This window comes from Micropterus salmoides, unplaced genomic scaffold (assembly GCF_014851395.1).
Source record: "Micropterus salmoides isolate LMB-PRFRI ecotype aquatic unplaced genomic scaffold, ASM1485139v1 Ms_hic_scaffold_1, whole genome shotgun sequence".
Lineage (NCBI taxonomy): Eukaryota > Metazoa > Chordata > Actinopteri > Centrarchiformes > Centrarchidae > Micropterus > Micropterus salmoides.
In genome coordinates this window covers 36097903-36125649 of record NW_024040040.1, presented here as the reverse complement: position 1 = coordinate 36125649, position 27747 = coordinate 36097903, and the positions used below count along the sequence as shown (strand labels likewise).

The following is a 27747-nucleotide window of genomic DNA, read 5'->3' as shown; positions in this document are numbered from 1 at the left end:
TTGGAACAGTAGAAAGCTTGTATCTGGTTCTAGACCAGCTAATTCAGTGTTAACCTCGTCTGTCTGTGGAATCGCTCAGGGAAGCAATGCTTCTCTCCTCCTTCCTTCCTTCCTCTCTGCTTCTTACTGTGTCACTCTAACAAATTCTCTGCATGTTTTACCTCTTTCTAACTTGTTTTTGTGTTTTGATCTAATCCTGTCTGTGTCAATAATCTCACTCTGTTCTGGGCCTTTCTATTCTCACTTCTCTTTGTGTTCCTCTCTTTCTGTCCAGCTCCCTTCCTCTGTGCGTGTGTGTGTGTGTGTGTGTGTGTGTGTGTGTGTGTGTGTGTGTGTGTGAGAGAGAGAGAGAGTTGGCAGTCTCCCTCTAGATGTCAGTGCTGTGTTAACAGCTCACAGCTTGTTTGGAAGGATGAACGTAATTTTGCCCTTGTATTTCTTCCTCAGTTTGTCTTCTTGTAAACAGACACACATGCTCATCCACAGTCTGAGACCTCAGTCTGCTCCCACCAAGCTACTTTAACTGTTTTGACCAACCTTGCTTGGCAGTACTAGTTTCATATCAGCCTGACAGTGCTTACAATGTGAGTGTACAGTAAATGACATACTGAACTGAAGTGGCACTGTCATGTATGTTCAACAGTTCAGTCGACCACATTTCTTTTATAGGCATACCAAGTACAAAATGAATTCACAGATTTTTTTGTTTTTTGTAGGGTAGGGCTGTAACGCAAGAAACAGAGAGCAGAGGCGGTGGGGGCTGGTATGAGATATGATTGGGCCTGCCCAATGTCCTTACAGAAAATTACCCAATGGGCCGCTGTCCATGCTTTATGGGCCGATAGTTGGCCCGTTTTTGAAAACAGTTATATAAATAAATAATTTACGTTACGTCACTTTTTAATTGCCTCTGTGTGATGGGGTTGTAACCTCGCATAAAAACAATCCACTTGCTGGGTTTTCCTGTTACCTCTGACGGCCAGTATGCCTATTCCTATGTAATGACTCCCGAGTCTCTCACATTCTGAATCTGTAGCGTACACACAGCATCAACACTACAGCTAACGACATGGAGTCCACTAAAAACAAAAAACAAAACAAAAAAACAACCGGCTCCCAGCACAACACAGACTCCAACACAAACGCCACGTAAGGATGAAAACCAACAACAAAGTTTTATGTGTTGCTTTGGGTGAAAACACACTCAACCACTCCGCTTTGTTTTGAAACTGGCAAAACCGACACAGAGTTGGCTTTTACCCTATTGGACAGGTAAACTAACTGTACTGCAAAGCATGTGACATATATTGTGATTTTTGCTTTAGCTGGCTCAAGTCAGATAACATTAGTTCAGAAGCTAATGCCAACGAGTTGCTAAGATTATCTCGTGCAAAATACTATAGTTGTATGGCTTGCCACATGACTTCAACAGCTAAGGCGATCCATAGCCTGCAAGAAAGAACGGTGACAAGCAAATGTGGAGCGATTTGTTTATACTAGCCTATAGTGATGCAAGGCAGGGCAGCCAGCTAACATTAGCATGGATCTACAGCTGTTTGTTTTGTTACGTTCAATTTAGATTTACTGTGTTCTAATGATACTCAGGTACACAGCTTCTCCACCTCTCAAATCGCTGTAACTTACATGACATTCATAATATACAATAATACAACATAACTGCAAAGGACAACAACACAGTGGAAGACTCATTCATTACAGTAATGTTACTTACTGCGGTCTGACTGTTACAAAGTGTGACAACAATCTCATTTATCATATTCAGTCTAGCTCACCAACCGTTTTTATTATCATCCAATACATTTAGCTGTGCTCACATTGCTGAGTCTCTGGTGAAAGATACACGAATACTTATTGAAAAGCAGCAGGCGAGCTAACAACGATGTTTCACGTCAGCAGTCAGTGTAACGTTATCATGTAACGAGCATTCAGTTCAACCTCAAGATGAGAAAATTATTACTGCAACGTTGCAGAGGGAGTTTCCAGCATGTTGTGTGAAGTTGTCTCCCAGTGTTTTAGTCTCTGTGTGTCCAATTCTGCTCGCTCATGAGTTCGAGCTTGCGTACCAGCACACACCAGGTTGCAATCTGAAAACCACACCGCTATTGGCCTTAAATATTATGAAGTGGCGTTTTAAGTTTATGTGAGCTGGCAGAGGCAGCCACTCAAAACACCTGCTGGTGAAACACTGACTAACACTTATTACTGGTAACAGACAAAGTTGAAACATCTGAGCATTTTGTCCCCCGTGATACTTCTGCAAACTCTATTTGTGCCTGCTACACCTGTATGTATGTAGAAAGAAATATGCAAGAGATATGCATCTTTAAAAGTCAATTTTATTTATGTTAGCCTCTAAAATTTGTCTACATACAGTATGTTATCTAGTTGTCAGTAAACAACTGTGAAGATCACTACTACCTTACGTGTTTACCATAGACTGTATATAAAAAGGTGTTCACCACACATTTATTTGGACTTGTTTGTGTTGAATAAGAAAATGTTTGCTACCTGCCAGCCCAGCTCTCTGAAGCTGACGTAGAGCTCATGTCTTCTGCATGCTGTCTTCTGATCGCTGCTGTTGTAATCTGCAACAGAAAAACAGAAATCATCATCAGTGAAGTATTCCGCAAGACGCACAAATACTTCATGTAGTTTTTCCCAAATAAGTGGATCACTACATGGCTGATGGGAAGGCCTTCCCCGTTTAAATTCTTCTTTTTTTTCCAAATATCCTAATTAAACCTTATAAAAGTGACGTATTCCAGTCAGAATCTGAGAGCAGAAGAATAACACAATACGCCTCATGTAATGTACTGGGTGGAGACACATGTGAGGGCGTAGACCAGAGCAGCGGTCACTGCGCTGTACGTGCTTCACATTCATATGCTGTCTAATGCATCTGAACTCATGCCTAATTGAATTCATCAGCATTCAAATATTGCTTGGCCTGAGCTCAAGTGGTGACACAGTGACAACTGTGTTTATGGACTCTCCTGCCCTGCAGTTTGTACTTAATTATCTATGTTCCACTCTGCAGCAGCGGGGCGGACTGCTGACAGTCCCAGGTATAGGTTTGGTTTTCACAGTCGAGGAGGTCATTGCTGGCATCGATCACCACACTGAAGTCAAGACACTGACAACGATTTTCCACTGACGTTTCGAGGACTCTCTCTCTCTCGTTCACTTTCTCTGTCTTGATTTATTTATTTTTTATTGTTGTCATTATTTTCTTTCTTCTCAGAGAAAGCCTCCCAAAGAGAGACAATGAGAAGAGGGAAATGCAAGCTATGATACTGTACCTGTAGTCTCAAAAGAGCTTCATCAGGGCAACCTCTGCTTGGCTTCTTGGTGGCCACAATGCCTTAGGGAATACTTAAGCCTTATGCCCGCAAGTTATTCCAATTGTAGCTGGTTGGGCTGGATATTCTCACATTGCAAAGTTAATTATAAACTGTTAACCAACTGTTTTGGCAGAAGAGCTTCTATTGGTTGCCTATTTTTGCTGGGTTTTTTGTGTCACTTGTCATTATGGTTAATACTGGTTTCTGATCCCATGTTTAGCCTGGTCGAGTTAGTGCTCAAGATATTTAGGGTACAATAACTTTACACATGGCATGAAAAAAACAATTTACAGCTTTAAGTCTATATGCAACTGGCTTTCACATATAAAAAATGTCATTTGCTAATGTTGCAGATTTGCTCATTGCATCGTCAGCCTGTTTAGTGTATGGGCTACACATTACTGCAGTTGCAACAATTGCCATATGGTATATAGACCAGCAAATAATAAAAGTATAGATTTATGTCCATGCCTGAAAATCTTTGTGTGTGTGTGGGTGCTGGTATTACTGACTGTGGGGACATAAATCTGTTTGGACAGTCCTTCCTTATGGGGACAAAATGCCAAATGGTCCCCTTAACATAAATCATTACATTTTAGGGTGAAGACATGGTTTAGTGTTAGGTTTAGGCAAGCAGTGGTTATAGTTACTGTATGGTTAGGGTATCCAGGGAATAAGTGTAATGCCCCCGAATGTGATGGCCACGTGTGTGTGTGTGTGTGTGTGTGTGTGTGTGTGTGTGTGTGTGTGTGTGTGTGTGTGTGTGTGTGTGTGTGTCAGAGAAAAATAAAGAGAGTGAGTCACACTGCAGATGGACATTTGTCACTCAGTCACAGCCACCACCCAGCCACTCACCCCACTAACTCACTAACAGCAACAGCCTTGGTTAGTCAGCTGGAGTTGGGGGGAAGACACACACACACACACACACACACACACGCAGTATATACAAACACATTTCAATTATGTAAGGGTCATTGATGTTGGTTCCTCACATCTCTTCGTCTATTATTCATTACCACTGCCACTTACTGTACATTCACAAATAAACACTCGCTCAGAAACGACCCGATGTTTATCTGGTTAGCAGCCAAATCCACGTAGCCACTCATTTAAAGGCAGAGTTGTAGTTTAAATTTATCAGCGTGAGTTGCATTAAGATTTCATCATCACATCACATTTCATTTTGAACAGACGCACTGACCGCACTGCCCCGACCCGTGTGTTTTAGCTGGATTCTTCTGAAATATAAGAGAAACAGACGGATTTGTCACTTGGATTCATCTCAGCATGAAGTAAATGAGGAGAGAGGGGAAGAGGAAATAGACAGGGAGGACTCAGACAGAGCAAGAAAAAGGGGGGGGGGGGGGGGCTAAGTAGAGCATGACGCTAATGCTGCCTCTGAGTTGGGCTTCAGTTTCTGCCACCTGTGCTAAAAATGTGCAGGTGCTCTTCAATAATAAGGCACTGTGTGTAAGAGCATCTACCAAACAGCATGTCAGATAATCCAAGAAACCGCTACAGGACAACTCACTATAATGAAAAATGTTTAACATCTATCACTTAAGATTATCACATTATTTAATTTTACGAAGGTTGATGGAAATTACTACCGTCTGTATAGTGCATAAAAAATGTCAAATACTTTTCACATCACATTCAACACAGCTCTCCTCCTAAAATTTGCCTTTCAGAAAAATTTCACCTCAACAGGAACAATAATAGAGAGTTTCTTTTTATTACAGCAGAACATGAATATGTCATCTGATTAGACAGTTTAATTGTGCAAGAGACAGGATATGAAAGGTGAGACTGGTCGCAACAGGCGGTTGCTGAGTGAGGTCAAATGGTCATCCATAACCATCAAATACAGTCAGGTGTTTCCCCAGTTTCCTTTCCAATAGGAAGGGCAAGTCACTGGGTGTCTTTGGGAATACAGTTTATGTGTGTGTGTGTGTGTGTGTGTGTGTGTGTGTGTGTGTGTGTGTGTGTGTGTGTGTGTGTGTGTGTGTGTGTGTGTGTATGTGTGTGTTTTTATGGGTGCACGTGGACAGTGTGCTTTCAGGAACGAATGTTTGGCTCCACATGCATCTGTGTGTGTCTGAATATGTGTGTGCAGATGATACACATGGATGCCTCCCTGCGGACTGACTGACCTGCCATAGTCTCCAACAGCAGAGAGCATTAGGATTTAACAGATTTACTGAATGGAGACCTCCACAAATGAGAAAACAGGCTGGTCCCAGACCAGCTGCGGTAGGATTCTACCTGTTTTTCCTAAAATTATTACAATAATGCATTGTAAGGCACATTTGCAGTGTGTACAGTGTTTATATACAGGAAACACCCAAGGACAGAGGAAAAGTGCCATTGAAAGAACTAAGCTGATTTGCTGAGTGACTTGCCTGACCTAATATGAACTTGAGGTGATGTTTATAGAAAGAGGAACTGACACATTGCAGTATTATAGGATGTATAGAATGTATGAGTTCATATTGGAATATGGACCGCTGGGGTTTTAATAAGTTGGCTTGTTATTTGAACGTCTGTAAACATGAGTCTGTAAATAACATACTGTACTCAATGCTTCCAAATACTGGTTCAAACTGCACACGCCCATATTATACACACATATGCTCGCAGAGACCCCGTGCTCCTTCATCCAGGTCTAGTTTATGGTGCGTGACATTCAGCTTTGGGTCAAATCACAGCCAAGGGTGGAGGGTGAATGAGACCACAGAGCTGCCTGCACACTAGTCAGACTTCTATACCAGTAATTAGCCAGTAATATAGTTCCTCGTGAAGTGTCTATGATTGCAGGCAAGGTGGCAAAATCTGATTGTCTCATTTAATTTCTTTCTCTAGACTCCAGAAAGCACACAGCTCAGATGCTGAGATGGGAAAAACTGTCTGTACTATATCAAAATGTAATGCTCCTATACTTTTAAATGAACAATGTATTCTTCCATTTGTTTTTAGAATAATTAAATGAAAAACAATAAAATAATATCTTGCTTTGCTGTGAAGCACAAGGTATATTATTTAGCAACATATTTCCCTTTTCACCTCTTTCTCACTCACTTACACACACACACATGCACATCTACACACAACTCATTTGCCTTGCACCTCTTGGCCTTCAAAGCCATCAGCATTTACAGTCTGTGGGGCTCTTTAAGAGGAATAAAGCTGATATTTACTGTGGGCTTTCATTGAGTGTAAAGGCACAGATTTGTGGTGCCCATAAACCACATCTCCCCTTCCTGCCTGTAAAAATTTAATGCCACACAGCTACCGCTAAGCTCCGGCTTCCATGAGGCTTCTATTCATTTCTTTTTCCTTCCCTTCACAGAGGGCAGAGGTGGGAAGGAGAAACCTACTCTATATATACTTATCATATTAATTTGTATATACTACTACATACTACTAAAAGTAGTAAATAACTAAAAGTCTGTGCTTACTTAACTTCAGTGTATTTGTGAGTATTCCAGTAGGTTTTGGTTTTACATTGGGAGAGTAGGTTTGCACAAAAATAATTAAATAAAAATCAGAAATAAATAACACAATTAAGATGGTTTCATGATCTCATTCATTAAAGGAATAGTTTGACATTTTGGAAAATATGCTTCTTCGATACCAATTCCACGCTAAATATGAAGCTACATCTAACGGGCAGTTAGCTTAGCATAAAGATAGGAAACAAGGGAAACAGCTAGCTAACCCTGCTCTATCCAAAGGTAACAAAATCCACTAGCACCTCTAAAGCTCACTAATTAATATTTTCTTTATCTGATATTTAATCTGTACAAAAACCAAAGTGTAAAAACAAAATGTTGTGGTTAGCAAAGCTAACCGGCTGCAGGCTAAAGCTTCATATTTAATGGACAGACGTGAGTCATGTCAGTCTTATCTAACCAAATACTAGGGCCGAACAATTAATCAAATTATTTTGTGCAATATCCAAATCACAGAAGCTAAAAAAAATTTGGTAAAGGTACAATGTGCTATGCCATTATAAATTAATCATTGTGGTACTACAATGACGCCTCCGCCTACAAATCATATCCTCCAGACGTTTGGTACAGACCCCAGCAAAAATCACATCTTCAACATTTTTGGAATGACCATTCCCACTAAAATCGTGACTAAATAAGCAAATTTCCTAAAATCTCAAACAATTCCTTTAGGCGGCAGCACCTAAAGAACCAAATCATGATTTCTGGTTTCACCTGCTTCTTGGACTACTGTCAGGACCAAGTATTTGAACATCAGATTTCCTTTATTGACATGGTAATGTGAACTGAGTCCTAGCTCCTTGTTACAGCAGCTTACCTAACAGTGTTTAACATGGAAATGTTTCTCTGTGAGTAGAAAAGCATTAATTTGACCATGTGACAGTAAAACCAATTCACATTGAATTCATTGAGGTGGGGCAGCAGCGGCCGGTTCCCCACCCTGTCTATTCAATAGCAGGGGAAACACTGCTCCTTACTAAATGTAAGCACTGAGACTTTCGATTTACTGACTGTACCGTGGGAGTCAAAGCTGATATTAACTCTTCGTTACACTACCTGCCATTCATTAAACCCCAAAACACTTTCACCAGCACACATGTCAGGAGGAAAAGGCTATAAATTATATTTATCACATGTTGTTCCAAAAATACAAGAATTAAATGGTGCCAATTCAGACGTTTTAGCCAGGGTGTTTGGTGTAGGAAATGTGTGTGTGTGTGTGTGTGTGTGTGTGTGTGTGTGTGTGTGTGTGTGTGTGTGCAACATTTCAGCCCCAGCAGGCCACAATCTCTCAAATCGCTTCACTGTAATTCTATAGTTTGCTCCAGCAGTTCTCAAATCAAAAGTGAGAAAAGATTGCAGCTTTTACAGTAGCAATTACATGAACTCCCATAGAAGCGGTGGTGACAGAAAACTTGGGTTCTATAGGCCCAGTGTTTAAAATATAATCTGGGTCCTTAACCCGGAAGTAGGAAGGAGAGAGTCCCGATGGCCATGAAGACATGAAAGAAGAATGTCACAGTTGTCCCTCTCTTTTCCCTCCCACCAGCCACTACTACTGAAGTTTATCTTTCTTCCTGTCTTTCATCACAGAGGTTATTAAACCCTGCGAGGGAGCTCCGCCATGTCTAATTACTCCAACGGTAAACAAAAGGAGATCGGGTGGGGAGGGAGTGAGGAGAATGAGGAGGAGGAGGGAGGAGAGGAGAGACAGATGAAAAAACACTGCTGGCCAAGTGCCGTGTTATTATAATTCTTTAAGCGATACTGTTAGCGTGGTCAGTCTTTTAGCTGTGCAGCTAATGACTGGCTAGGCCTAATTACAGGCCGCCTGTGCTGAGCTGGGACGTGATATTCCTTCCCCGGATGGTTGTTAACTTCCCCCACAGCCAAAGCCCAACCCGACTCCCATTACCTCCCCGGCCTTCTTCGCCCACAAAACCCCAAATTACCTTTAAAGGTGTTGCATTGTTCTTTTGGCAAACTACACGGCAGCATTTTCCACTGTGCACATACCAGGCACACCCAGAGGGGGCGGAAGCATCAAGATGACAAAAATATTCTTGCATCTAACTTATAACTCCAAATTTAAGAAATAATATAAACTCAATAAGAAAACAAGACATTAGTCTGCCTGGTCTGCAAACTGTCTGCTTTTGTGAGTGAAATGTGAAAAACAAAGATAGTTTATTACAGATATAATCACACCATTATCTCAAAACAAATGGCGCAGACATTTATTTGGCTGAATGTGTCCTCCTTTGTCATCTGGAAGACATTTAATATTACATGTTGTTTTAAATCCAGCTCACTAAACTTGTGAAAATGAGAAAATAACAAGGCCCAAGGCCTCACAATGAATACAATAAAGAAGGTTTCATAGTTAAATGATTGTTTTACATCCTTGGCAGGCATTTTAGTCATTTATGACAAAGCAAAGCCGCCAAATGTATTAAATCTAAATGACATTTGATAAAAATATCTCTTCAGGTTTCAGTTATACTTAAAATGAGGACAAAATGTTACCAAACTGATAAAAAAGATGCAGTAAAATCAGTGCAGTCGTTAACCACACAGGTCAGGAGTGTGCAATTTGGGCAGAAGAGGGAAACTATTTTTAGAAAACACACAGATAAAGTAACTCACGCTGAAAAAGTTTTTAAAAAAGCTTCTATGTGGAAGCTAGTGCACACTAGAGCAATTAAAAACAAACACATTGCTGCCTTCCAGCCTTAGATCTCGTGTTTTTTTTGGAAAAAAAGTATCAGGGTGAATTACCGGTGAAATATTCCTTTTAGCTGGAGCTGTGGTGGCCTGAACTGATGTACTGTAGCTCTGTGCCAAACAGAAACTGGGGGACAACGTCCATATTTTGCTTCTCCCCACGAGCGCTGCAGAAGACGGATGCTCTCCCCATCCATCCTGTCCTCCTCCCTGTCTCTGGAGTGAGTGATGCGGTATTGAAACCATATGCCCTCCTGAATTCCTCACGGATCCTCCCATCCCATCCAATCCCAGCAGTCCTGTGCAGGCCGCGGACACTCAGCTGTCGCGAGGGGGGCCTCCCCACTTCCTGTGTAGGATCTAAATATTTACACTCCCCGTCGTCCCGAGTGGCGAGGCGGAGAGGTCTTGATGTTTTGGGTTATGTAAAGTCCAATTCTCCAGGACGCATATTTAACAGATTGTCCTTGTTAGAGCAGATTTTTTAAGCTGATTCACCTCAGAGGAAGATTTTTTATCCTCCTGATATAGTCTGGGACACAAAAACAGACTACAGCCAACCTGCCTAGTTCCCAATTTGCTTAGAAAAGTAAGCGGCAGTCTATTAGCAATTAACTATTTCCTTAATTAGGATTTTTTTTTCATTTGATAATATATTCTTTCATATATATTAAAAGACAGCAGGGGTGACATCCGTTACAGAAACGCTAACCCACATTGTGAGCACATGGTGTGCCCTTAGCCCACTAGTGTACCCCAGATTCACCACGTCTTCAAGACATCTTGCCTTAAAGTTTTAAGACATCTCAAGCCAAAGACAGCTGGGTAGATGAGAGTATGGGTCTGGAGCCAAAACTGAACATGTGGACACTCCAACTGTCCTGTACAATAACAAATGATGAGTCTTTGTTCTCAGTTATGTCAGCCTAAGCTTTCATCTAATGCAATTACTGAGAAAAATCCCAGCAGGAATTCAACTTACAACCTCTTGTGTTAACAGCAGCCCACTGTAACCTACTGAGAAAGTGAGGGAGACTGAACAAACAGGATTTACATTTATTCATTTAGCTGACGCTTTTATCCAAAGCGACTTACAATTGATTTATATGTCAAAGGTCGCACGCCTCTGGAGCAACTAGGGGTTAAGTCTTGCTCAGGGACACTTTGTTGTCCTGCAGTGGGGAACTGAACCTGGGTCTCTCACACCAAAGGCATGTGTCTAATCTACTGCGCCATCACAACCCCCAAACAGAGCCAACAAATCTCAGCAAGGGTTTTTCAGTAGTAGTAGTGAGGAAAAACCCAACTTGTGCCACAAATACGTCTGGAAACCATGCAGATGGTAGAGCCATTAAACTGGTCAACAGAAGAAGCGGAGCAGAGGTAAATCGCTTCCCAGGTAGCCGTTTGCAGCTGTGTGTCTGTGCACTAAGCGTTGTTCTGGCACCAGAGAACAAAATGTGAGCCCACTCTGGCCCAGATTTAGGCAGGTTTTTGGGGTGCAGACTTTAGCCATTTTGGAGATTCAGTTCCAGTTAGCGGCTCGGGCTAGCTTTGGGCCAGTCTCAACCCCGGGAATCAGCTCAAGTAAGCTCATAATAAGCTCAACTTGCGCTGATTCTCGCACGTCATTTATCACAAGTCTGACATAAGTTCAGTAGCAGGTGTGCCGAGTTTAGGCCGCTGTTGAGTTTTAGGCTGATATTTCTTACATAAATCCATGGTAGACTAAGTATTTTAAGTGATTTTATATAATTGTCATTATTTAATGTCCATATATATGTTCATATTGGACAATTCCACACCTGACGATTTATGTCCAATGTCAAGAATTTTAAAATGTTGGACATAAGGAAAGTTAATAATACATTAACTCTTAGAAGCTGTATAAAGGTCTCTCCTCTGATACATAGTCAAAGCTTTGAGCGGTGAAGGCTTAATATTAACATGAGGCTTCATCTGTCAAATTAGCCAAGGATCAGACAGACATTAACAGAAGGCGTAATGAGCGCTAGCTTTATGTACTCCACTAGTCACACAATGAAGCCTCACAGGAGCAGCTTAGCTTTAAGCGCTATAAAGTCTGGCCAGAATTACATAGCAGGTGAAAGGTGGGCAGATTAGGGTTTGATTTAATTTGAAAAGCTTGCGGAACTCATAACATCAGGCTTATACCTGCTCATTACATCATCTGCTCTGAGGATGAGGTCACCTTTCAAGAGGGATTCGCTGCCTGCTTCCTAAATCAGTGAATATTCACTAGTCCACTCTTTCGTGTTTTCTAAAATATTCTCCTATCATACACACATGCCTTTTTATTCAGTTTGACCCCAAATCCTTAAACTCCTTTCTCTTATACTCTCTCCCTAACACCACACATTTATCTCATACTCTAGCATTTGCTCTTTTACTATGAAGTACTTTTAGCTCAAATTTCTATCCAAACCATCCATTCAGCTCTCTAGCTCAACCTGTCTTATAAAGTACTCTGAAAAAACATCGTAGTCCCTGCTCAAGATGCAGTTTTAAGGATACACATCACTACGTTAAATCCATGCAGAGAAACTACAGTAAAAACAGACTTTGGGCACCATCCCTGGGCTAGGATTTTCATCTGATGGGGGCTGATTACAGACAAATCTGGATGAAGTCAGGTCTAATTCATCAAGTGTCTTAAACAGGAATATTTCAAGCAGATTTCAAACACATGCTACCCATCCACTGATCTAAACAGGTTAGACATCAGTTACAGATGTAGTGAGGTTAGCTTGAGGTCAGTTTTGTGTCTGAATGTGTTCATGGTTGTATTGTTTAATGAGGTCAGTTAAGGTTCAGTATTTGTTTAGCGGACATCAGACTGACCTGCTGGACCCGGCCCTCTGGATCCCTCCTGTGGTTGTGTGGATCGGTTGCGGTTCTGCTGGCGGCGCTTTCCACCAGTGGAGCGGGCGGTGCGGATATGCACTTCGCTGACTTTGAAGAATGCCACCATGAAAGGCTGCTTCTCCAGCGCACCGTCACGTCCCACGAGCCCCGCCTCTTTAGGGCTGATGCTCTGCCCTGTTTGAAACAAGACAAGGCAACATTTACCATCATGGCCGTGTTGATCTGCACAAGTTGCCTAAATTACATCCAACCTTATATATGTGTTCTCATCTCTTACCGCTGCTCGATTCCACGCTGACCTGCAGGCCCAGGTTGTGCACCGGGCTCATCACCCACAGGTTGCTGGTAGCAGTGATGTCAAACTCCAGCCAGCCCTCCTCGGATGCCCACAGCCTGCGAGACTCCAGCAGAAACAGGTCTGCCTCTCTGAGAGAACATGGGAGAGGATACAAAAGAAAAATATCTGAGATCATAAATAGTAATAGATTTGTGACTTGACTGTGTCAGGGTAAGCTAATTAGCCAAAGTAACATGTTTTGTTTACATTTTGCAACACAAGACTGTCATTTAATGAAAAAGATGATGGGTAGGAGAGAAATAAGCTAATATTGAAGAGCCTAGCATCTTAGCACTTACTGGTAAGGGAAGTGAACTAATTGGATCTGGTTATCCAAGGTGGCCTTTAAGGTTCAAAACAGCCATGACAAATTGTTATTACACATGTTGTTTTTTTGCTATCCAAGTCTTTAGGTTTTTAAGACCTACTTTTTTTTTTTTATTCAGTTGCAGGTAACAATGAAAAAGTTGCAGGTTGCATTTTTGGGCAACTATGAAAATGTACTGCATACAGAATGTTACAAACATCTTCAAATTTCTTCCATCCATCCATCGTCACCCGCTTATCCTGCGTACAGGGTTGCGGGGGGCTGGAACCAATCCCAGCTGACATTGGGCGCAATTGGACAGGTCACCAGTCCATCGCAGTCTTCAAATTTCTTTTTGACTTTAAATATCTGGCAACCATGATAGAGCCAACAGTCGTGTTTTGTCAGTGTCACTGCCAAATTTAGCATTTTAAGTTAGTTGGTTACATTGAAATGTGTCCAAAAGACATATATAAGAAGAGTGCACGAGACAGAGTGAGAGGCAGACTACTTAAGGTTGAGAGGAAAGGTGACAAGTAAGTAGCAAAGTACACAACTTACATGGAGAGACTGAATGAAAAACGAAGAGTCGATGTACATGAAAACACTAGCCAACACTAGATAGGAAAGGAAAGGACCCCCTCCGCGTGCAGGAAATGTAAGAAAACAAAGGTGTCTATTGTGCTTGACTCTGATGATTATGTCCTGTATTGTTGTTGTTACCTTTTATTTTTGTATTTTAATACCATTTTAATACTAATACTGCTCAGTCAATCTGCAGCATAAAACACAGAGGTATGGTACACTGTGATTACAGCTCAGAACACCAAAGGACTGATCTACCTCTTTAAGAAGCCAAGAGAGACACAGGAGCTGTTGGTTTGTCTCAGGGTAACAGTATCATAACAGAATGACAGAAAGACGGATAGCTGCACTTAACAGAAAATGCTGGGATACACTGTATTGTACTCCACTGTAGCTTTGACCATGCAGTCTACCTCTCTGAGGGACAGGAAAAAAGGAAGGAATTAAATGTTTGGTATCAGGCTACAGGCATGTTAATATCATTTACAATATTTTGTGTGAGTGAAATCAGGCTACAAAACGGAAGAGTGTGGCAAATGAGAGAAGAAAAAGAGCCACGTAATACAACTATGGACTAATGAATGAAAAGACAGCAGAGGAGTTGTAAGGAAAAGACAGAGTATGAGTGATAAAAGGGCCTGTCCTCCCACTGTCCAATTACAGTAGTAATAACACAGCGTCGGGTCTGTCGGACCCTCCTCCAGAGCCGACATCAAAGCCTCACAATCATCCAGGTGTTCGGAGAATGCCCCTGCAGTCATGCATCAGCAGCCCCTCTTTATTGGTCATTAATGAGTGTTTCTGACAGCTTCCGTACGAGCCGCTGTTCCTTGTTTTCCCTCACACACACTCACACACACACACACACACACACACACCACCCCACTGCTGAGTTCACACGTTTGTCACAGCGTGGGCCAGTGTACCCATGTTTCCGCCTCATCGGCATAGCCGCTGTTCGGCTGGCGAAGGATGGCAGGGGGTCCATCAGAGAGCCGCCTACAGGGCAAAGGCTACTGAGAGCCTACTGTAAAACTTCTTATTGACTGACTGCTTAAATGAACTGGAATAATAAGGTCGGAGGTGATAGTTGTGTTTTTTTGCTACAATAAATTTCCTTTATAAGTCTTGTCATTGAGTGTTGTTAAAAATGTAACGCAAGGTGGGAGAGTGTAGCTCACAGCTGGCCCGGTTATTTCATGTGCTTTCATCTTTTCAACTGCTTAAAAGGCCTATTCGTAAGATTGTAAAAGCAATATCTAAGTCAGACATCTGGAGGGAAAGGATGAAGAGGTATTCAGTACAAGAAGGAGATCATAACTCTTTACAAATCAGAACAAAGGCAATATAAGAATTTGTGTATAAGGGGAAAAAAAGAGGAATCAAATCTTCCGGTGAGGTATAGTATAATTGCTGGCAAAATGCTGCCAGCCTTCGCAGCAACCTGCCCCTTCTCAATACGATGTCAGGCCTGCCACATTTTTGCCACTGTAATCTCTCACATTCTTTGCCTGCTCTTAGCAAAATCACCCCAATCAAATGAAAAGTACAAAGGGTGTCAGGCTAATTAAGCGCTCTGTCATTACAGCTTAGAGTCAAAACAGGAGTCAGGTTTTTTTACGGGAAGGAGGGCCATGCGAAATTTAATAGGCTCCCCACTGATTGGGTGATTACAAAGGTGCAGTTTTGCAAAAGGCGGAAAATGGGGGGGAAACAACAACAAATGATTAACAGCATTTTCCCATTTAAACCGTCAAACCTCAGACGTTACTCTCAGCACTAAGGAGGAGGAACATAAGAATGTAAAAGCATTTACAACTTTACAGTCGTCCAGACGGGACTGATTTTTCAGTGGATGCATGTTGCACCTTGAATTCACTCCTACAAATCACAAACACCGCATGAGCAAATTTTCTCCGCCTGAGAGCACACCCTCCAGGCTGTAATTTTCTTCAAGGTAAAAAACCTGTCCTACAATAACACAGAAATTGGAGATATATGGGCCCTTTAATCTCCAAATATCTACAAAAATACAAGGCTTTAGCACCAGTTTAAAGCACAAACCACCCCATTGTACGGATAAAGGAATGCAGCAAATAAGTAGCTCTTGATACTCATAGAAACGTCTTAACAGACAGAACAATATACTTTGCCAACATTTATAGCTTACATGCTCCTCAGAGTGGATCAGCACCTAGGACTACAGTCTGAAGACATTTGGTGTTAGAGACCCTACCTTAAGTTGTTTTGTTTCTCTTATTTAAAACTAAATAATCTAATAATCAAGTGTAATAGCCCATAGAGAGATACTTTGATATTCACTGAGAAATAAAACATACTGGGCGACATGAGATGTTCGCCTAAAAATGTATCTCAGAAACTCTTTTCATGTTAGAGTAGGTTCTTGCTGGGCGGGCTTCGTAAAACACAAATATCATTCAGAAATCTCACTGGATGTTTATCTGCCCCTGCAGACGTAATGTAAATGTTTGGCATGTATTAGCTGTGCTCATTTAGGGGAAGGCAGGATTTTGAAGCTGTGCTATTTCTGTAAGATGTGGTTTTGCTTGATTTTATAATCTAAACATGGCGAGGGCACACAGTCTGTGCAACACACAGGGAGAATGATCGAGAGATAAACACACAGGGAGAGGCAGCTTTTTTATTATCATAACCGTGACCTTTTTGTATTCAGAAAAGGTCAACTGTGCATGCATGCTCTTTTTGACTTCTTGATTCCCAGCACAGCCACAGTGCAACCACTCTTTTCCGGCTATTTGATGGGAAATTAATTTATATGTTATTTGGAAGTATATAAAATTACATATATTGCTGTAATTGATGGTTTTGTATATGTGTTACTGGAAGATGCAGATACAATACATCATATACACAGTGTGTGTGTGTGTGTGTGTGTGTGTGTGTGTGTTACCTGTCAGGGTGCTCCTTGACCACCTGGTAGACTTTGAGTAGGAAGGTGTCATTGCGGAAGGCGCGGCTCACACACTCCTTGTAGAGGCGAAACTCTGCTGCAGTGACGGCCTCTCCCTCTGGGATCTGTGAGAGGTTGAACTTAAACTCCTTGTGGTGACGCCGCTGCGCAGAGAGCTCCCTGTCGTACTCCACTGTGGGATGGAAACACACGCACACACAGGAACATAACTGATTATGCACAAAGAGAAAGAGACGGGGAAAGATAATACAGAGAGACATGCAAAAAACTTAACTCTCTTTGCATAAAGATAAATACCGGTATGCAAGTTTTCCACTCTAGTCATCAGAAGAAATCATGGTCTGATCATATTCTCTTAAAAATAATGTAGGTGATACTTTTTGACCTTTACAACGCCTTTTCCTTTTTTGTCTCACTTTCATGATGCATTTTTCTACAAATAGGATCAAACTGCACATCTACAAACAGGGTTTCTGTGTAAAAATACCGTTGTGATATCCTTCTCACAGACACTGCATGCAGGTCAACCACTGAAGCCTTTAAAACGATCATGTGATTTATACTTGAGGTCTAATAGGTTTTCGCGGCTTCCAGTTTCCCTAAATAAATCCCTGTTATCATCTGTCCGAAGCTAAAGTCCACGATTTTTTCAGTGGCAGCAAACTTAGAGACATTCTGCGACCACTTCTGACGCCGTGAAATGACAAAAACCAACAAATGTGCTCCCTCCTATGCCCCATAATGACAATGTGCTCTCCGGGGATTCGGCTCCTGTCTCAGCTGGAGGTTTTTCTCCCACAGCAAAGAGCCTGCAGAGTCAGTATGTCGACGGACACACAGAGTGAGAAGAGGGAAATGAATAAAGAGGGGCAAGTCGAATCCAATTAGAAGGTTGTTACAGAAATACCCGTGCAGACGTAGACGGTAAAAGCCTCAAATATGCGCTATATTCTGCAAAACACACAGAAAACAAGTAACATAATTGCTTGAGTACCCAAAACACACATCCACACACTCTTGCTATTCTTACTCCATCACACTCTTACTGATTTAAATACTTTGTCGCATGCTCCACACTACACATACACACATACACTATCATCTCCACACTAGTGAGGTTCAACAGGCTGCGGTTTCACCACCACTGTAAGTGCAGACTAACTAGGAACCACAGCTGGATGTATACTACTACATCAGTTTTTCACCTGCAGTAGGACCAAACATAGATGTCCAACATCACGCATTTGCCTTACAGAAGATGTGAGACCGTGGCAACTGCTCCAGCATCTCCAGATAGAAGATTGAGACCACTCTCATGTCTGTTGGCTGCAAAAAAGCTACAGCCAGCAGCTGGTTAGCTTAGTTTAGCATGAAGACTGGAAACAGGGGGAAACAGCTAGCTTTGATGCTGACTAAAACAGCTAGTCTGGCTAGTTTAGTAGATTCAAATGTTCCAATAGCTGCCCCAAATTATTGTCTACCAATGTGAAGATACTGCCTGACTTGATAAATGACAGAAGGATGTTAACTAAAAAACATCATGAAGTCTTCCTCCTACATTAATCCAACACATGGCTTCATAATTAGTGCATCTCCAGCTCTTTCAGACATATTTAAGATCTAGTTAAGATATCTGAGGTAGTGAAAGTGGGGTCTATAAAGCCAATATGATTTTACTTTTTACACTTTATTTCGAAGATTGATTTGGGTACTTTTAGAGCCCAACACTACGAATTTAGAAGTTTGTACCTGTGCCAGGCTTGTTAAAACTTTCTGGTAATTTTATGATGTCGCGACCCACCCAAAATGAACCAATGACACATTTTGTTCCCCGAGTCATAGCCGAAGAGAAAACTGCGTTGATGTGAGAACACTGGAACCAATCAGACTCTCCCAAAAGTCCCAGCCCCGCCTCGTGCCCACACCCAGGGAGGTCAAAGATCCCCTCGTACCCAGACATTTCCAAGTTACATAAATGCTGAACTTAAGTAACAAACTGAGCAGAAAAGGCAGGGAGGGAAGGCATGTCCTTCTGGCTTCACTGCATTTCTGAGGAAAATCTGAAAAGTCCAGTCCTGAGGCATATTGCTGTGACATGGTCAAAACAAATTATAATAAATGAAGCCTCTCAGTCTAAGCCAGTTCTGCCTCTCTGTACTTCAAACACTTCCCACTGAAGCAAAGGAAACCACCTATAGAGAATGAGATGTTATTCACATCAGCGTCACTGTGACTTCTATCAGATGTGACAGTGACCATTTCATCATCATACTCCACAAGCTGCCCACACACACACACACACACACACACAAAATGCACAAATGTTGCAATAAATGTGTGTGATAACAGGTCTGGTCTTGTGTAGGGTAGATAGATCAGCTAAGCTTGTGTCTCTGTGCGTGGAGGACTTAAGCAGAGGTCATGGTACTCTAAATGACTTTACAACACTCCCTGCAGCAGCCCCGGGGTTAAAGACCAACAGCTTGAAATTTTATATTCCCCATTTAAGAATCGACGGAATTTTTGGCACGAAAACTCTTTGATAAACTGACTGTAGGTGGTGAGAAGGTCAGGGGGAGTTTCACGTGTATCAAATATTTATTACATCTGCTGCAATAAACTGTATGTACAAAATATCAGGCACCTGGCCATACAGGAAGGCTGAACGTCCTGGCAATCTAAGCGTCACACCAAACAAAGATCAATCTTTATCACATTTCTCACTGTGTGGATTTATGTGAACTTTATATTGTTATTAAATTCTATGAGAGTTACAAATGGAGGTTAGTGGTTTAAAAGATTTACCAAGCAGGGAAGGTCTAACGAAAAGATGCTATTGGTTGCATTATGGGAAATGTAGGATCTAGTGTTTTTGGATCTTGACCTATATACTAGTCAATATATCTCGACCTCTGTTGCTTTGAATTTGCTCACAAATCCCCCTACATTACGGACTGAATTGCTGGAGTGCCCTTTTAATAGCGGATTTTAGACTTTCAGAAGTTAGAGCCAGCAATAGTTGTTATGCAGCCCCAGGTTTGTTGACACTTCTGTTGTTCTTTTCAACATGTGGGAGCTATAGTAGCTGTGTGAAATTCCCAATTTCTCACAACTTGGAAATACAACTCGTGACCTGACATGACAAGGCTGCTCATAATAACTGTTTGTGTGATATGACGTGAGCACAGCATGCTCTTTTGATTTCTTTAAAGCCATTTTTAAACTTGGTGTAGCCAGCATAGGGCCAGTTACACAGCAGAGCTGTGGTCTTCCAGTAAGCAGCTCCAGTGAAGCAGCAACTGTGTTAACAGTCTGGTCCTAGAATTAAACTGTCAACTTCTTTTACTTTGTATTTCCTAAAAAATGCTACAAAATCTACAACAATCATACAAAAGAAGTGAAAGAGATTCTGGCCAAAGAGAAAAATGTTTCCAGTGAGGTAAAAAATGCATCCACTGATTTCATTAGGCTTTAATGAAATTCACAGGACACATTTCTTTTCCTCACATCCGACAAAAATCTCAAAGCACCCCTGAGCTCATTCAACAACTCACCAGCCTGTTCAACTTCAAATCAATCTTCTTTTTTTATCTCAGAGAGGGGAGTCGTTTTTAACAGCATCCGAACGAAGACAAACAATTAAAGCTCTGAAATACGAAGGCAGCCACGGTCTCACATCTCACCTTATCGTACACTTTATCACTGCGGTCCTCTGCGAAGCGGCCTGGGAGCCATGATGTTAGCTGCTAAGTAGCATTCCAGCTGCTTCTCCACCTTTTCAGCTTGAAATCCAATTGAAATCCACTGAGGTTTCGCATCTAAAATCAAAGGGAAGTCTTCACACGACGCGTACAGGGAGCGTAACCTCTGTGCTAATCTACCATGACGTGAGCTTTGAGACAGGAACGCACAGAGGGGAAAAGGGATTTAGATTTGGATGATTCAGAGAGGAATTTATTCAGAGTGATTCTAAAGATGGGAAAAGAGTGATTATATTAGTGATTTGGTGCAAACACTACTCGATAGAAACCACAGGAAAAGAGTGCTCATGTGTTGTGTGTGTGAATACTAATCTGTAGGTGTATTTTATGGCTTTATTTTATTACCACACTCCCATTGTTGAACTCCAGTTCATGAGAAAATACAAAGAAACATAACAAATGACAACATTTGTGTACGTTTAAACAGTCCACTAATTTCCCTTTCATTCTCATTCGCATGAACACACACACAGAGGCAGCCAAGGTTAGCCATTAAACCTGGGAACTGCTCTGATGATTCACCTAATCACTGTGGGTGATTACGAGAAAGACACAAGAGACGGAAAGAGAAAGAGAAAGAGAAAGAGAAAGAGAAAAAAAAAGGAACAATAAGAAGAGGAGAGGACAAAGGAGTGTTAAGACTGCTTGAATGTTAATAAAGGTAGAGAAAGTTTTGAGTTTAAAATATAGAAAGAAAGAATTTAACAAGATGGAAGACAGTAAAAGAGAATGACAGTGAGAGAGACACAGTGAAAGAAAGAGATTAAGAGAAACAGGAAGAGGAAGAAATGATAAAATGAGATGGAATTGGATTAAGGATTTGTTTGGGAGGAAGAAGGTTTTTCATGAACGATTTATCACATTGGTTAACCTGAATGGAAACAGCAATATAGCATTTAAACAAATAAACAAACAAACACATTACTTGCACATCAATAGAAAAGTTTCTGTTCATTTAAATAACACAGGAGAGGAAAAGGACGTTGGGAGAAGTGGATAAGATGATAAAACCAGACGAGGAAAGACAAAGTCGGTTGTCACAGAGAGGAAGATGGAGAGACCAAAGGAACAAAAACAGAAGGAGAAAAAGGGAAAGAGGCAGAGTCTGCGATGCAATGAGAGGAAGAGCGATGGAGACGGTTAGTGACAGAAAGAGAGTGAGATGGACGATTTGCAGATTCACTTGGACTCTTTGATAGGAGCTGTTCTCTCGTTTCCACCTGCGCAACATCTGGCACTGCTGTCCTGTCCTTGCTGTTGTAGGTATTATGGCAACCACACACACACACACCCTGACCCTGGGAATCTTTTGGTATCATATGTTCCTTATATTCGCAGCCTTCACATGTTGAGTGGTTGTTAGTATACTATATGTCCTAAATCCTAGTATAAAACTACTTTATAGCCTTGTTTTGTGAAATAATTTTATTTCAGCACTCAAAAACATTACTGTACAAACTTAACACAGTATTTGGCATAAAACGGACCAGGCATCGCTAATAATCCACATTAATCAGTGATCATATGATAATATCTTATTAAATACTATACATTCTGAACAATTCATCATTTTATCGTATGGTATGGTAAATCAACAGATTATGAATCTGCAGTAGTGTTTGACAGACTACATTATTTGAAACAAAAAATCCTCTACAAACCCCGATGCATGCCCCTTTAAGAAACAAAGGAAGGAAAAAGGGAAAAGGTGCTGAAAGAAAGACAAGTGGTGAAGGCTGTCTGTGCAGCGGGAGGCTGACGGATGAGCGGACAAACAGGTGAACATGATAGAAGAAGAGACAAAAATGAATCTGACAGTGACTGATAACCTCAACCTCTGGAGTAAAAATAAAGACGAGCAACTGTCTGTATGATTTTAAAACACATTATGCAATCATCGATTTGGTAGGAATGATGGAAAAGAACCAGAAACAGAAGGGAGCAGAGAGTGGGATGAAAACTACACGTAGAAGAAGGCAGGGAGGGAGACGGACAAATCTAAAAGATAAACAAGAAATAGTGTAGAAACATAGCTTAGAGGAGGAGAATAGTGCTTCAATTGTGAATAAGAGAAAGAAGGACTGTACACATTAAAGGCCCTGGGGTGGTTGACAGGCCGACTCGTCTGTGGCCAGTGCTTTTGCTCACACTCCTAACGCCGTCCAGACAATCCTTTAGAGGGACAGCTGGCGAACAGCCGTCTGCACCAAAACCCTCCTGCTTTCTCTCACACGTCCCGCTACCACAGAGCAAAACAACCAACAACCACTTTCTCTCGCCAAAATACTTTTCCGCCCTTCAACAACACTCAGTTGGTAAAATGAACTAAAGTGAACATTATGGATGGCTTTCTCAAAGGTAATTATGTCGTCAGATATATATCCATTTTAAAGACATTATTGTTGAAAGCTTTTAGCCTCAAAGTTAAATGAGAAACTTTTCCCTTGGCGTGGCGTTAAGGCTTGTGCAAGGGACTCCCAGAGCACAACAAATTTTTTACGAATTAGATTCCTAATCAAAAGTGCATCTTCTGAAAGACTCTTAATGCTAAAATATTTTTCCAGTGTAGTATCCAGTGCTGCAATGTAGATTACAGAGAACAGAGCACCTGTGACCCAGATAATAAAGTCTTAAGGGAGCTCTTATTAGATCTGTCAGTGCGACTTTAAGTACCAGTTTGATGACAGAGAATTGAATCATACAGGGTTTTTTCATACTCCTACGGTTGCAGACAAGTAAAACACACAAATGCAAATCCCTTCACCTCAGATGGTAGCATGATGAGCCAGTTCTATGCTGTTTGGTGAAGTATGACATTAAAGCAAGCCTATATTACTTTTGCTGAATAGCAACACTGTAAAACAAGCCCTTGCTAACCTTTATTACATTAACATTAAGCTAGTGGTCACTAGCTCTTCTATTCTGTAAAGACTTTTCTCCCTCTGATTGGGCTGTATTCACTGACATTGTTGGTTTGATTAATACCGTCAGGTTCAGGGCCAATAGGAATCAGATAAGGGCTGGTCTCTTGGCAGGGAGTCGAGTTGAAACAATGGCGGCGGTGGCAGCTCGAGAAACCCCCCGCGTGCCCTCTGAAACAAAAGCGGATGCAAAAGACGACAAGAGTGGGATAAATCAAATAGCCTACTTTATGAGTATCAAGCCTAACTGCACAATTTGTTGGCCAGTGTTCTGTGTGGTGGATGGTGGCCTGTCAGACGTGTGACAGTGTAATGACTTAATAAAACGTTCTATTTTTCTGATTGAATCCTCTGGATATCATATGCTGCCTATTTTTTAAGAAATATTGTTACAATGTAAATGAATCATATGCCTACATTATGGTTTGATTTACAGTCAGACACATAAGCATTAATTTAATAAGAGATAAGAGAGATACAAGCTATTTAATACACGTTTAATTTACAAATTATAGTGCCTATTTGAAGAATATAAACAACTATGTGTTGTGCTTAACCAATCTATAGAATTGCATCCTTCAATACTATAGAATTAACGATAAAAAATAAATATAAAAATATATTTACTGATCAACCATAAAAATGGTGATAAATTATTTATGTGTGGTTTTAATTGTTTAGATGGTATTACTGCAAACAATGGCAAATATTTTAGCCAAAATCTGTGTTCACACCACCCTACTGCAATTAGTTCATTAGCAATTTCTCATGCTGTCCATCAACAGCCACGTCACAAGCTTCTCAGCATTCACTGGTTATTTAGAAAGGATATTTTCCAAAATGACCAACAAAGTGACAGCAAGAACGCATGCTGCTGAGTGCTGCACGAGTAGAAAACACTTGTAGGCCTAACATGCCCCAATGCTGCACACAAGGCCTACTACTTCTGGTCCACTGATGTTCATGATGTTCATGGAAAATCCTTTGCTTTGAATCATATCAAAGCATTTGTTTTAGCCTATTTATACTTAATAAGTTATGGACATGTTAATTTAATAAGTTAATAAAATACAGTTCAAATCCTGTTTTTTTGTGGTCTCACTGTCACACATTGTTGGCCTATGTTTATTGTTATCATAGCTGTGTGTTCAGCTATGACAATATGACCACTAGTCAGTTGAGTTGGGATAGAGAGAGAATGAGTGCATCTGTTCACACTGATTTCAATAGCAGATCACTTACTATAATGTCCACTGGTATCAAACTTTCCTGAAAACATGTTTTAAGTTAACGATTTACCACCACCGGAACACCATCGGGCCTGTCGTTGCTGGGCCCCCGAGGGTTGTGGCCCACCCTGCGGCAGGCGTCCCTTATTTTTCTGTATTGAAGGTGGCAACCCTAGTGGGAGAAAAAATTGATTCTTAGATGCATCGCAATGCGGACGTGGAAGATTCTGACTCGATTAACAAATGTGGTAAAGTAATGTTGACGTAACACAAAAGGCGGAACTCGTGGAAGTGCAGCACCTGGACCGTCTGTGGCACACACATAACAGAGACTGGTGTTTCCCCTGTATTTGGCACACCACTGCTGCAGAATAAATAACCATCCTACTTAAATGTCACACAATCATTAACATCAATGCGCAAGTAATGATAATAACTCGAGCATGTTGATACTCAACGGTTGCCGATCTCCCTGCATTTCCTGTGTGTGAGGCCGAGCGAAAGAGAGGGCGAGCGGCAGAACAAGATGGTGAAAGTTAGCGGTCAGTAAGTTTCAGTCTGGTAGTAAACGGGCAGTGTAGGTCACAGTGTGTCCGTTAATAAAAGTTAGCTAACATGTTCCCTGTGCAGGACATTTTTTGACTGTTTGGCAAGTTGAAGTTAGCTAAATTACTAATGAAGTAATATTAATTAGCTCAGCTGTATGTCACTAGTACTAACTTACATACTTGTCCATGGTTGAGAACATCAGGCACAAGCTTAGACTTAACTGGGGTACAGCTCTGTCCTGTATGCATACTGTACATCCTGATAATTATATTTCAGTTTTCAGGAGTCAGACAACTAGTTGTTAAAGAAATGAGGGACCATGGACCTGAATGAAGTTCTAATGAAGTAAAAATGATGCACCAAGATGCATCAATAATCGTTTTATAATCGCATCGGAGCCCTCTGAATCGTAATCAAATCGTGAGGTGCCAAGAGATTCCCACCCCAAGTGGTCACACTAGACCAATTACAGCTGTACGTACAAAACCTCAGTGTACTGGACTGAGTAAGGGTAACAGGGTTTCATTTGTATTTCCTCTTTCAAAAGTTACATAGTATCGCTTTAATAAGTGCATGGGCAATCAGATCAGATTAGTGCTGCCCTTCAAAAAAATCTTGAGCCTACACACCCTAATCTTTTCCTCTTCATTATAAAAATTATAAAATATTCTCTTATTGATGTAATTACTTTGCATTAATTCACTCTAATGGGAGAGCTTTATTTGTGCCAGGTTACTGGATTAATTTGGCACCAGTACGTATTTATTGAGATTCCAGGAGAGTTGCATAAGGGCAGCTTAGAGGGCATTCTTCAAGGAATTGAAAAAGCATCTTGCACAGTGCTTCTTAGAAAATTGCTGAACCCTATCACCAGAGAAAAAGGTAGATATTGGATAATTCTGGATTACTTTCAATGGCAAAAATATTTCTACAGTATCTGCGCATGGAAATAACGGTATACGGTCAGGGAAAGATCATGGTTATGGAGGGGAACGCTATCACAACCTTCATACCCTTATGTTTCCAGAAGAATACACTACTTCATGCGTCGGTACTGGCCTTGGACGTAAATCATAAGGTGCAGAATCATCTAATATGGATGGACTTGCTTTTCTAGCCGAGATTCAAACCAGCAAGCCACTCTCATCAATCTTTGCTCCTCCCATCTCTATCCCACAATGCACCACACAGCCCAGGGTTTATTCTGCCTCTTCCACTTTATCCAAACAGGAAAGAGTGGATGTTGACAGGTACAATTTAAGTATGATTTAAAAGACATCTTCATGCTCTGGCTTACTGTCCTTGTAGCCGGCAATGTTTGGTTTTAGGCTTTCCACTCAGTGTCTCCTGGAAGAAATAGGATGATTACAGTCGGAACCACTGACCTTGTTGAACCAACATGGGAACAAGAAGCCAGTGTAGCAGTAAAACAAGCTGAGCTTTTCTCTGCAGTGCAGCAACGATCCCAGTATCTTCTCAATAACCAAACTGTGGGAGTTTTATGTGTGGAGCATGCCAAAACTCGATCCCGAAGACATCTCGTAAAAATTTCTGCTTTCTAATTAAATCTGTAATTTAGTATTTCCTCTGACTCATAATGTATCACACTGAAGGAAAGGCTATGAGAGGGAGATAAAATGAAACTGAGAGAGAGGAAAGAATAAAAAGAGAAGACATTTTCACAAACACCCTTCAATTAGATGTTTGCACACCCAGAACCTGTCAACATTTTTAAAGACTTTGCAGATGGCTAAACCAATAAAAAAAATTCTGGATGTCCAAGGCATGAGAAGAATCCATCTGTGTTTATGTAATTACAGCCCATAATCTGTCTGGCTTTTCTCTCAGTCTTGATGGTTTCTGAGGATAGGTCAGATATGTCCATGTCTTCCATTTATAGTTAATTCCTCCAAAGTCCCAAATAATTAAAGGTTTGGCCCGTCACATTGACTTTCAAGAGGAACTTTTGCAGTTGATACAATCTCAACTCTTGGATGATTGCCACTATTTCATTCAAACAGAAAAACATCTCATTAAGTGGAAACCTTTATGCTGTAAACACTAGTCTTTCTAAAGAGGCTCAAGCCAGATTTTATGCCTCAAACTCTTTGACCTTTGGCATCGATGCCGTGTGGAAAAGATAAAACACAGAGTTGATTTTTGCAAAGCAGATGAACACTGGCAGCTTACAGTACACATACACAAACACTGTGGTGGTGTGAGCTGCCTGAGGTGTTGCCACTATGCTTGGCTGCCACCAGGAGCTATTTCCTCCTTCTGCTGAGTGTTTTGGCTCCTGGGGTCGAGGTACAGACGAAGGGCTGGGGGTCTGCTGGGAGTCGTCATTACCTTTGAGCAAGGGTGGGTGTGTGTGTGTGTGTGCGTGTCTTTGGAGGCCCATCCTGTGCTCTGATCTTCTCCCCTGACCCAGCATCAAAGCCGACACACTGAGCGCCACAGGGCCAGTCAAGGGCCATTGGCAAGAGCGAGAGTTTATGTCCGATGAATGTAGGCGCACACACACATACACACCTCTACATGTATTATAAAAGGGCTCCACACATGCATGCAGGGTAGTAACACACATCTTCGTCAGGTACAGACATGAGAAAAAAAAG

The 27747-nt window shown here is 41.3% G+C and overlaps 1 protein-coding gene across 1 annotated transcript in view; it reads right to left on the bottom strand.

Annotated features, from left to right (window-relative positions):
- The window catches only part of bmp6 (bone morphogenetic protein 6), a 63303-nt gene that overhangs the window by 19078 nt on the left and 16478 nt on the right, over positions 1-27747 (bottom strand). Inside the window, exons 2-5 of the mRNA XM_038725734.1 lie at positions 16649-16841; positions 12765-12913; positions 12464-12661; positions 2530-2606 (exon numbers count right to left, since the gene is read on the bottom strand). Of these exons, the coding sequence (XP_038581662.1) occupies positions 2530-2606; positions 12464-12661; positions 12765-12913; positions 16649-16841 (617 nt within the window). The remainder of the gene's footprint in view (positions 1-2529; positions 2607-12463; positions 12662-12764; positions 12914-16648; positions 16842-27747) is intronic.